At 40.4% G+C, this 12,616-nt stretch overlaps 1 protein-coding gene across 5 annotated transcripts in view; it reads right to left on the reverse strand.

Annotated features, from left to right (window-relative positions):
- The window catches only part of sorcs2 (sortilin-related VPS10 domain containing receptor 2), a 244,308-nt gene extending 241,769 nt beyond the window's left edge, over positions 1-2,539 (reverse strand). For all 5 annotated transcript variants that reach the window (XM_067438786.1, XM_067438769.1, XM_067438779.1 and 2 more), the window contains exon 1: positions 2,118-2,539. In XM_067438786.1, coding sequence (XP_067294887.1) covers positions 2,118-2,477 — 360 coding nt within the window. In that variant the 5' untranslated portion in view covers positions 2,478-2,539. The remainder of the gene's footprint in view (positions 1-2,117) is intronic.
- Positions 2,540-12,616: the final 10,077 nt, after the last annotated feature.

Here is a 12,616-nt window from a genome sequence, read left to right on the forward strand (position 1 = left end):
GCACACATGTATGCACTGGTTTACCTTGACTCATAATAAAATAAATAAAGATTATTTACTGGCATTGATGGTTTCATGAAGAACCTTAAAACTTCATGGAACCTTTCTGTTATTTTTTTTTTATTATTAAAATGTTTTTCACCCGAAGAATAAAATGGTTATCTTAAGATTTTTGGGGAACCAAAAATGGTTCATATGGCATCGCTGCAAAACAACAACAAAACCTTCTGGGTGCTTTTATGAGTGTTGACTATTCTCATGTAGGTCAGTAAGGTGATTTTATGGAAACCCAAGTGACTTCTGTAGTTACATCACAGGTTGAAGACAATTTCTGGTAAAATGCTTTGCGGTTTCCTAAGGACCATGCGGCCGTATCAGTGCTTGTTGATCTCTGTGCTTATTCATGACGTGTCTGTTGTTGCTCAGCTCAATTGAGGTTACAGCTCTCCTCACTGTAGGGCATCTGACATAGCAGCCATGGCCTGCATAATTCACGCAGCTACTACTTTACGGTTCTTAAGTAATTAAAAGAAGCAACAAGACCACATACACTTACAATCTCAAATATACACACATGATAATGCAGCTATATGCCAATTCCATGCCTCTCAAAACGGCTTTTTTGTTTGTATTTTGAGAATGTAAAGTGAGAACTCTTTAATATCTCAATGTGAGACTTTCACTTGTCTCTTCTTCTCATCTGTGAGACTCCTGTTTGCAACACTTGTGAAAATGAAGTGCACTTAATTGTACTGAATGTGCACTTGGAGAGAACATCAAATCTTAAAATAATTTAAGTGTACTAAAATAGCCTTTGGCTTTTATTTTATTATATTATCTGAAAAAAAATTGTTTTAAATTTTTAAAATTTTTAATATATATATTTAAAGGCTACTTTAGTAGGCTACACTTTCATGACTGTTTATTAACATGCCTGTTTTGTAAAATAAATAAATACAAATAAATTTATAAATCGAATTAAGGTTTACTTTAAAGTAAGCTACATTTTTTAAAAGAAATTATTTATCTAATTATTTATATAATTAATAATTAAATTAATTATAATTATTTAAAAGAAATTATTTATAAAATTTATTTATTTAATTATTAATAATTAAAATTATTTAAATTTATCAAAAAGATAAAGAAATTAAATAAAAAGATGTACTACTTAAGTATGCTCCTTTTACATAAGAGACAACTCAACAATGTTTCATACTGCCCTCAAATTCATCAATACCAAAGTCTACAATCGATTACAAATTCTAAAAAAAAAAAAAACACACTCTCATTAAATTCATCGCTATTCCACCCACCGTTTTACACTCTTACTGTATTGGCAACAATTTTAGGAAAAACATCTGAGACAAAGTTAAAACTAGCTACATAAACTGAGCAATAATCTTTCTCGTTCCTATATGTTTAACTTTAGCAAAAGGCAAAGGAAGGCGATCACAGAATATCGTACTTTTAAAATGTATTTCAAAGTTATCAGGGAGCTTCGATTTTATGCCACCAGCTGATGAGTTGTTTTGACAGCTTTCTGAATGAGAGACGTCTCCTGAAGATACAATTCCCCAAACTACACAGACAAGAGCGCGTTTGTTCAGAGCGCAAGCGCTTGAAGAGTCTAATAACTATATCACATTGTATCGCTTATATGATTAAGCAGGCACAAGTAAACATAGTCAAACTTCGCGTCACCCAGGTTTATAGCCTACTAACAAAGACTTGCAGTAAACTTCTGCCTGATATGCGCATGCAGGTGCATGGAACACTGTCAATGCGTATCGGCATCAGCTGTCCGGCTCACATTACACGCAGGATGGCTTGGTAAACACTAAACCTATAAACCTTTCAATACACACCGCAGATGTGTTTTATGTGATGACGATGAAGATGGGAGTCATGGATCTAACGTTACCTGCCGTTCAAACATTATGAGGGCATGCTTGATATTCATTACCCGTTTCTCAAACCGGTAATAAATTATTATAGAGATCATCTAACAACCTTATGGCAAGACTTGCCAGGATAAATAACTCAACGTTAAATCTTATGAGTTTTTGGGACAATTACAACAACGGAGAACAGGGGAAGGTGGGTAGGCTACTCACGCTGCTATTTTCACCCGTCCAGTGGACCATTGCCTGGTTGTGGGTGGCATCCCCTTTAAGGACGAAAGAGCTGCTGAGTAGAGAGACTTTCTCCGGAGTCGGTGCCCTCCGGACTCGGGGAACTCCCATGGCCGGTCCGCCCGGGTCCCCGCTGTAATCTCCGCGGCTGTGCGCTGAGATAAGCGTTTCATCTCTGCCAGTGACATGCCCACCGCGGCTGTCAAGCTCTCGGTCCCGTTCGTTTCTCTGGTGTATAACGCCGCTGTGACATGAAATCGGTCCGAACAGTGACATCCAAGCGCAAGCAAAAAACACAGCTGGATACAGGTGCGCAAAAACTGCCATGATGAGCGTCTTCATTTAACACTGTCAAAGCGAGTGCGATGCAAGCGAAAGATGGAAAGCTCTAATGTAAGGGAGAGGGAGGGAGAGAAAGAGAGAAAGGGAGAGAGAGAGAGAGAGAGAGAGAGAGAGAGAGAGAGAGAGAGCGGGGAAGAGGGTGGGGAAAACAGAGCTACAAACCGAGAGCGCGCTTATGTGCTGTAGCCTATAGTAGCCTAGACAGCCGAGACCAGTGAGAAGATCAGCCATATTCGCCTGCCACCTAGTGGAGCTACGAGTCAAGTGTTTGTTTGTTTATTTGGGTTTTTTTGTTACCTAAAGCCAGCTATATTAGAAAAGTTTTTTTCTACTTTGTAGTAACATCATATATTAAATAATGAGACAAAAAGTCACTTAATTTATTAGACCCATGAAGGTAGTTTAATTTAGTGCACATTTAAACCATAGGTTAATATGACCAACATGTATTTTTTTGTTTTTGTTTTGTTTAAAGGGTCTAAAAGTGTAGGTGTTTTCATCAATGAATTCATAAATGAGTTAAATTAAAATATTTTTGTGTCACAGAGCGGGCATAACATTATGACTGCTGTGCTGACAGGTGAAGTGAATAACACTGATTTTCTCTTAATCTTCATATCTGCTCATATTGTTGAGCAGGAAGTAGAAAGTATTAGCAAGGGTTAAGTTAGGTGAGCTTTGAAGAGGATGAAGAGAGGAAAGGCAGTTGGTCCTGATGAAATAACAGCGGATGTATGGAAGTGTTTAGGAGAAATGGCAGTTTTTAACTAGGTTGTTCAACGATGTTTTAGAGTGAGAGGATGCCTGAGGAATGGAGGAAAAGTGTTTTGGTGCCGATTTTTAAGAACAAGGGAGATGTGCAGAATTGGGTAAACTACAGAGGTATTAAGCTGATGAGCCATACAATGAAGTTGTGGAAAAGAGTAGTGGAAGCAAGGCTAAGGGGAGAAGTGGACATTTGTGAGCAGCAGTATGGTTTCATGCCCAGAAAGAGCTCTACAGATGCATTATTTGCTTTGAGAATGTTAATGGAGAAGTAAAGAGAGGGTCAGAAAGAGCTGCATTGTGTCTTTGTAGATTTAGAGAAAGCATATGACAGAATGCCAAGTGAGGAGCTGTGGTATTGTATGAGGAGGTCTGGAGTGGTGGAGAAGTATGTTAGAGTGGTGCAGGATATGTATGAGAGCAGTAGGACAGTGGTAAGGTGTGCCCTAGGTGAGACAGAGGACACGGTGAAGGTGGGACTGCATCAAGGATCGGCTCGGAGCCCCTTCTTGTTTGCGGTGGTGATGGACAGGCTGACAGATGAGGTCAGACCAGAATCTCCATGGACTATGATGTTTGCAGATGACATTGTGATCTGTAGTGAGAGCAGGGAGCAGGTGGAGGAAAGTCTAGAGAGGTGGAAGTTTGCTCTGGAGAGAAGAGGAATGAAGGTTAGTCGCAGCAAGACAGAGTTCATGTGTGTGAATGAGAGGGAACCAAGTGGAACAGTGAGGTTACAGGGAGAAGAGCAACAGTCCAGAGCAATGGGGAGTGTGGAAAAGAGGTGAAGAAGCGTGTGCAGGCAGGTTGGAATGGGTGGAGAAAAGTGTCAGGTCTGTTGTGTGATAAAATAGTGCCAGCAGGAAAGAAAGGAAAGGTGTACAGGACAGTAGTGAGACCAGCGATGTTGTATGGTTTGGAGACAGTTGCACTGAGAAAAAGACAGGAGGAAGAGCTAGAGGTAGCAGAGCTGAAGATGTTGAGGTTCTCTTTGGGAGACGATCAGGAATGAGTACATCAGAAGGACAGCACATGTGAGATGTTTTGGGAAAAAATTGAAGGCCAGGTTGAGATGGTTTGGACATGTTTAGAGGCGGGAGAGTGAATATATTAGTAAAAGGATGCTGAGGTTAGAGCTGCCAGGAAGACCAAAGAGGAGGTTTATGGATGTAGTGAAGGGGAATATGAAGGTAGTCGGTCTGAGAGATGATACAGAGGATAGGACTAGATAGAGGCAGATAATTCGCTGTGGCGACCCCTGAAGGGAAAAGCTGAAAGAAAAAGAAGATCAGGGCACCTGTTAGCCAGCAAGTGATCATTTTGTCCTCAAAGTTGACATGTTACAAGAAGGAAAAATGGGCACGTGTAAGGATTTGAGTGAATTTGACAAGGACTAAACTGTGATGGATAGATGACTGGATCAGAGCATCTCCAAAACTGCAGCTCTTGTCAGGGTGTTCCTGGTCTGTAGTGGTCAGTATCTTTTAATAATGGTTCAAGGAAGGAATAGTGGTAAAGAACTTTTCTTCCTTGAGTCGTGGGTGGCAGGGGCTTAGTGATGTGTGAAGGCTGGCCTGTGTGGTCCGATCAAACAGATGAGCCACTGTAGCTTAAATTGCTCGAGTTAATGCTGGTTCTGATAGAAGGGTGGCAGAATACACAGTGCATCAGTTTGTTGTGTATGGGGCTGCATAGCCGCAGACCAGTCAGAGTGCCCATGATGAACCCTGTCCACCGCCGAAAGTGGCAACGGTGGGGATGTGAGCATCAGAACTGGACCACGGAGCAATGGAAGAAGGTGGCATGGTCTGATGAATCACATTTTCTTTTACATCATGTGTATGGCCGAGTTCATGTGCATCGCTTACCTGGGGAGCACATGGCATAGGGATGCACTATGGGAAGAAGGCAAGCCCGGCAGTGGCAGTGTGATGATTTGGGCAATGTTCTACAGTGAAACCTTGGGTCCTGCCATACATGTGGATATTATTTTACCATGTACCACCTACCTAAGCATTGGGTGCGTTTACATGCACAGCAGTAAGCTGATAACTCCAAAAAATCAGCTTATTGAAATAACCAGTTTTCCCCGTTTACATGCAAACCAGTAAACGGACAACGCAAGTAAACCGCGTTTACATGACTTTATTTATAAACCGCGTTATTCCTTGTAGTGACGTCAAAAATAATAACGTCCGTATATCTGACTGAGTTTTGCAGCGTTTTGACTGAACCTCTTCTAGGCTACTTCTGCTGCATGAGAAAAGAAAACACCTCTTTACAATTTTCTGGGTCTTAAACAAGTGTGCATTTGGGATATCCTTATTTCATGCAAAACGCTAGCTCGCTCTGTCTGGATACATTTAAATCTGCTCTAAGTTTGTGTTTGTCACCCATCACACATGCACTCCAATAAGCCGACAGAAAGCAGGTTAATGCGTTTACATGCAGCGCAAAATCGAAGTAAGAGGAAGAAAACTACCTGTCCCGACCGGTTTATGTTTACTCCTTTTATGACATTACTCCGATAAAAGAAAACGGGTTACCGCGTTTACATGACCATGTTCATTGTCGGCTTATTGGGCATAATCAGCTTAAGTACGTGCATGTAAATGCACCCATTGTTGCTGACCATGTACACCCCTTCATGGAAATGGTGGCTGTGGTCTCTTTCAGCAGGATAATGCACCCTGCCACAAAGCAAAAATGGTTCAGGAATGGTTTGAGGATCACAACAACGATTTTGAGGTGTTGACTTAGCCTCCAAATTCCCCAGATCTCAATCCAGGTGAGCACATGTGGGATGTGCTGAACAAACAAGTGTGATCCATGGAGGCCCCACCTAGCAATTTACAGGACTTAAAGGATCTGCTGCTAACGTCTTGGTGCCAGGTACCACAGCAAACCTTGGGGTCTAGTGGAGTCCATGCATTGATGGGTCAGGGCTGTTTTGGCAGCGAGGGAACAACACAATGTAAACATGTAATGCATGTAAACTGTAAAGGGTCACATATGTGAGCAGGAAAATACACTTTAGATTTACAAATTATATTTTTGAAGAAGTTGTATTAAATGAAACAATGTCAAGGAAAATTAAGATTTATTTCTGGATTATAAAACTCAAAACTGTTTTGGTATATATATACACTTTTTAAATATTATGATATCTCTATGTACTTGTAGTATGATTATATGATTGTTTTAAACATGTAATTCTTTCTCTTTTTAACTTAAAAAAAACATTCAACATGGACAAATTATTCAGTATCATTTGGCTATAAATAAGATAATTCAGTTGAAATCAACCTCAAGTCAAGAATTTTAAAAGATGAAGCATGAAATTAGATGCACAGTTAAAGGAAGCGTATGTAAGATTGTGGCCACAACTGGTACTGCAATGACTTTCAAATTACTGTAGAGTACTTTGTACTCTACAGTACTCCCTCCTCCCTGACTCGAAGGTTGCCAGATTTGCTGCAGAATCCAGCAGGACATTTGTAGCTACAGCTGTGGTAACTAGAGCAGAGCTGGCAACCTGGATGCCAAAACACTACTGACTTCATGATTGGTAGATAGGTGGAGGGTGGAGCTTTAGGTCAAAACACAACATTTCAAAATCAACATCAGTTGAGGGCTGCAACAACAACTTTTAAATGACAATATACTGGCCGGACTACTGGGGTGTATTAGCCTAGAAATCTAGACGCACCCTAGCAGCAGCAAATCTAATCTGCCGCGAGTGTCGTCTAGCAACTCTCAATACACTTCTGAGCTGTAAAAGCCAAACTCTGGTCGGGCCAATCACATCATGTATAAAGTCGGTGGGCGGGGCTTAACATAATGATGGCCAAGTTGCGCTTGCGTGCTTCTAGTAAACACAGAAGCTGCCGAACGGCGGTCTTTCGAATCAGCTTTGACCGCAACTCTGGAAGACTTGGAGTTAAGCTTTTCTCTGAGAACAGAACAAAGAACAGCACTGAAGTCATTCTTAATGGGAAGATGTGTTCTGAGTTTTGCCGACGGGATACGGCGAAAGTTTAATCTATCAACGAGCTCTGCTTCACCTTCGTTGCTCTGGTTGGTTTTAACGTTATCCAATTGCGTGCACGCCGTGCAGAGGGAGTTTGAAAGACGACCGTTTATCCCACCCCCCAGATTGAGCCCTATCAATGGTGAGTTTTCAGACCAAACATCTTGATGTGGGTCTGGCTTGTCAGGCTAGGGGTGTATTCCAGAAAGCAAGTAATGTAACTTACCGTCACATACCCTGATCTCTCGGTTGATTAACCCAAACCTTGCTTACTCAAGGTTTGCTGGTTCCGAAAACTATTCCCGGAGTAAGTTCAGGCAACTCAGAGTATGTTCCCGGGAAAAGGTGCACTATGCAACTTTCCGTCCACTAGAGGGCACCTATTCAAAACAAAGATGTAGTTTGAAGACACCAAGTTTGAGCGCAGTATCTTGGGACGTGGTCTTCACCTCACAGCCGGTGGAAAATAGGACACAGGCAGAAATAATGTTCATGGATGCGGTTATTAACGTTACTGTAGTGTGAAGCAGAGCAGGACAGTGTGTTGTGGAGCTGAGCATGGCTGCTGGAGCAATTGTTACACAAACACACGGCTCGCGAGCACCAAGACTTTTATCATGACGGGACGGGACACAGTCGCCGGGCACTTGCACTATTTCCGCTTTTCCGGGCATGATTAAAAGGTAAAGCAGCTCTGTTTATCATATTAGATACATTTAAGTGTGTTTAAAATTATGTTATGACGTTACTCTGTGCGTTCGCTCGGCGCTGCTGTAACATGTTCACACTGCAGTAAGAGAAAAGCGCTTCTGCCAAATAAAACCGAGGGTAACGCAGAAATTACGCGATTGACAGGCAACTCCCTCAAACGCTATGCTGACACGTCCTGGTTCATTAGTTAAAATAGCAATTTTCTCACAATTTACAAATAGTTGGAAACATTTGGGATATTGTAAGTACTCAAATGAACAAAATATATAACACTGGCCTAGTGGTTTTTGGTTTTTTACTGCAAAAATACTGCATAGTGCACCTTTAACACACAAGACATTCTCAACAGAGCTACGAATCAATGATTCACCATGGAAACAGATGCTAAGATAAACATATGCTGCGTCCCAATTCGCCTACTTATACTACGTCCTAAAAGTATGGACTCTTTTTGTGAAGAAAAAGTATATACTTTTGAGTGTGTAGCAGAAAAGTATGCAAGCTTCGGGACATACTACTTCGCCATCTTTAACGGACTCTGTCGCTTAGTTACGTGCATCCCGTCACCGTTTAACTGCCCTGTCAATCATCGTCAGATTCATCACAGTTCAAATCCTTCACATTCAGTTTAATCTCCTACCGTATTGGAGAGAAATGTAGCCGCTCGTTGATCTGCCATTTGTGGGTCTTTAATGCAGACTCTCCTCATGTATTTACAGTTTAAATATAATGATGCATTTAAAAGTTAATGGCCAAACGTGTCATTTCAAAAGTTCTCAATGCTGCTGCGGGTGAAATATAATGTGACAACACTGAATAAATATATTTTTGTCAGGTTAAATATTGATAGTTGGTCACTCAAACCCCTTTATCTAAACTTCTCTACTTAACCGTCGAACTCGCACATCCGTCATGTTTGTAGTTTTTTAACACTTTTTATCCGCGTTTGTAGTTCTAATCGAATCCTCGTCCAACTCGCAATGGGTTGTGGGCAATATCAGCCGTTAGAGTGCCCATCGATCCATACTGTGAATTCGGACCGGAAATAGTAAACCATCCGGGAATCTTTGCAATACTCTATTCAACATACTACGATTTGGGACATACTAATTCTATTTTCGAATACTATTTAGGATGGATAGTATGCGAATTGGGACGCAGGGATAGACAGTAAAAGAAATAGACAGAGCTATCCCATTGACGTCAACGGCAGAATGTGATGTCAGCATAGGAGCACTCACTTCCTGATGGCTGAGCGAACTGCGCAGGCTCAGACTGAGCTTGACGACGTAGATGTGACGTGAGCCTCCTGTCTGACAGCTGTAGGTCTTATAGTAGATGTGGAAAGTGAAAGCTGAATCACGTTGTTTAAATATTTTCTCCCGTTGCTTTTGGCTCACTATGGGCTTCTCCCCATTCTTCCCCCTTGACTTTATCAGACTTTATGTCTCCATGTCCCCCCGACTGTCTCATAGACAGTAAAAGATTGCCTGCGAGCGTCTCCTCAGGTCTATACGGTAATTTCTCAACTGTGCGACAGAGTCGCGTTGGTTATGACGCAATCGTTAGCCTATTTTTACAAAAACAGCTTCTGCGGGGCGATAGTGTAAGATACAAGGTAACGGAGCCTTTAATGAATTGTCGTGTTTCTTTAGAAATAAAAAATGGACAAATGGAGTCTTTAAACGCCTCAGATGTAAAGTTATTCACTGTCAAAGTGACTCAAAAATGAATGGGAGTCAATGGGATGCTAACAGCAGGTGATGGCTTGGTTAGCAATGGCAGCCCCTAGGGGTGGAACGCTTTCGGAGTGCTAGATTACCCCCTTGAAGATAAACTGTGCAATTCTATTTCCTCTTCTTCATTTGTTTAATGGTGATTTACAAAACCTACTTAGGGCATATCGCCACCTATTGGGAGATTGTGCAATAATGTTTTTCAATGCCTTAATTTATTAAAGGGGGGGTGAAACACTCAGTTTCAGTCAGTGTCATGTCAATCTTGAGTACCTATAGAGTAGCATTGCATCCTACATATCTCCGAAAAGTCTTTATTTTTTATATAATTATATAAGAAAGATGCGCTGTTCCGAGTCTTTCCGAAAAAAGCCGAGCGGATGGGGGCGTGTCGTGTGAGCGGAGCTAAATAATGACGTGTGCACGCTGCTGCTATTGTGTTGAGTCGAGTGCGTCGTAAAGCTGTGTCATCCCTAACAGCGGGAAAAAAACTTTATTCAAAATAAAAATATGGCTTTTAATCAGATACAGCCATACATCTATGATCCGGAATCAGACCCAGAGGCTGCAGTTGAACAGGAGCAGCAGCAAAAACGACTAGAGCAGGACGTCTCTATGTGGTACAAGTTATACACTAACTATATAATATGCTTCGCGGCTTGTGTTATTTACATATTTATACTTGAATTATATCGTTGTATTTTTGTCTTTGAAGGTGTACATGTGGGAAGTGCAGTTGTGCATGTGTGTTTGTGTGTTTATGCGTGGTAAGCGGACTGGTTTTGCACGGCAGGCTAGTGTTTACATAGAAAGACACGGAATAGTAGCGCATTTGAATGAAGAAGCGTGCTTATTTAGTTCAACATATTTCCCCCCTCTTTGTGTATTGTTGTTTGGAGTGCTTTTACAATACACAAACATAAAGTTACACATATAGTGGCCAGCTAAACAAATGTACACGCACTACACATCGCATGCTCCATTGATCAATTAACTATACGTGATCATGTTTGGGCTACTTGATGAGCATAGGCAAAGACACAGACATTTGAAGCAGTCTCACTCACCGCCTGCGGTTCTAACGTTGGGACTGCTCCATCATTCAGCATTAGGCTATCGGGAAAATCCGGCGTCGAGCTGGGCCTTGTTTATGAAACAGTCGGCACCGAAATGCAGCGAACAGATATAAACATTCACGCAACTCAGTTGCTGATCCGGAAAAGCAAATTACATCCACTGTTGCCTTAACGCGGCGTTTTGGGGGAATCTGTGCAGGACTGTCTTGGTCTGGCAACCAAAAACGCACTTTTTTGGTGACATTGTTATGTGCACATCACCTGTGCAGCAGCCTACAAGCCAGCGCTTTGATGGGCGTAGCCTGTTAATTTCGCTCTCTCCCTCTCTCTCTCTCACGCGCTTCCGGTAGAATTGTCCGTAAGGCCCATACAAGGAAATTCCGCCCCCATTAACGTCAAAGGGGACGCATGATCTCAAAAAACTTGCCGAAACTTATGACTAACCGGAAGTAGTATTTTTGACAAAGAATTTTGAAACTTTGTCTATGTTTAGTATGGGATTCCAAGTCTTTAACAGTGTAAAAAGATCAGTATGCATGAAACAGCATTTCACCCCCCCCTTTAAGTAATCTTTATTCACAGAGAATAAGAATTATATAATTTTATTTGATGCCAATTCTTTGAATGCAGATCCATGTGTGAGATGGCAATACAGTAAATACATACATTTGAACTGAATTAACATTGAAATATTACCTTGTTTTAAAAGTGTTTTACAATATATATATATATATTATTGTAACATAGCTGTAACTATATAACAAATTTGGTTAATTAATATAATAACTATATTAATTATATAAAACATATCTGGATACCTCTGAATCAAACTAACCATGGATCATAATCCGCTCTGGAGCAGGTTATGTTGCGAGTTGCTATGGTTAGTCACATATCCTGAAAGTTATCCCCGTTATTTGGAACCGAAAGTTGAGGTTATCCTCTAACTTACTCTTAAACATACCTGGGTATGTCAAATAACTTGCTTTCTAGAATACCCCACTGTTGTCAGTGATATAAGTATTTGAAATTAACATGATTTCTTAATCATGTTAATTTCAAAGCAATTGGAATATCAGGGCAATTTGAATGATGATTAATTGAAATACATTTCTTACATACAGTTCCTTTAAGTATTTTAAGTCACTGGTAACATTCTAGCAAGCTGATGTGGCCACTGTATTGTCCAAATATTCTAACAAATAAAGACAGATTTTCAATTTCAGATCCTTTCTCAAATTAGCGACACCCAAAAAGAACTTTGCAAATGGTTTACTCCTACAGATTCATTCAGATTTACAAATATTATATGTTTACAGTTCTAAAATTATTCTAAAACATCCACATTTTCTATCCCTAATTATCCAGGTTATAAGGCAGAGCTGAAGCCTAGCTCGGGATGACGGCAGTGAAACACCTACATGCTGTTCATATATTTTGGGGTCAGTGTCTTATTTAAATAGTTTTAAAATAAATGTCTTATGCTCACACATGTAGGATGCTTTTATTTGATCAAAAATAGTTGTCAATTGTAATTGTAATTGTCAAAATAGTACATTACATTTTTAATTGTACATTAAATAATATAGTAATATTAAATTGTACAATGCAGTTTACTTTATTCCTGTGATGGCAAAGCAGAATTTTCAGCATCATTACTCCAGTTTTCAGAGTCACGTGATCCTTCAGAAAAGCATTCTATTATCTTGTAACATTTCTTATTATTGTTGAAAACAGTTGTGCTGCTCAACATTTTTGTAGAGTCATAAGAACACCATTTATTGGAAATAGAAATCTTCTGTAACATAAATGTCTTTACTG

The sequence above is a fragment of the Pseudorasbora parva genome, chromosome 1 (assembly GCF_024679245.1).
Source record: "Pseudorasbora parva isolate DD20220531a chromosome 1, ASM2467924v1, whole genome shotgun sequence".
NCBI classification, from domain to species: Eukaryota; Metazoa; Chordata; class Actinopteri; order Cypriniformes; family Gobionidae; genus Pseudorasbora; species Pseudorasbora parva.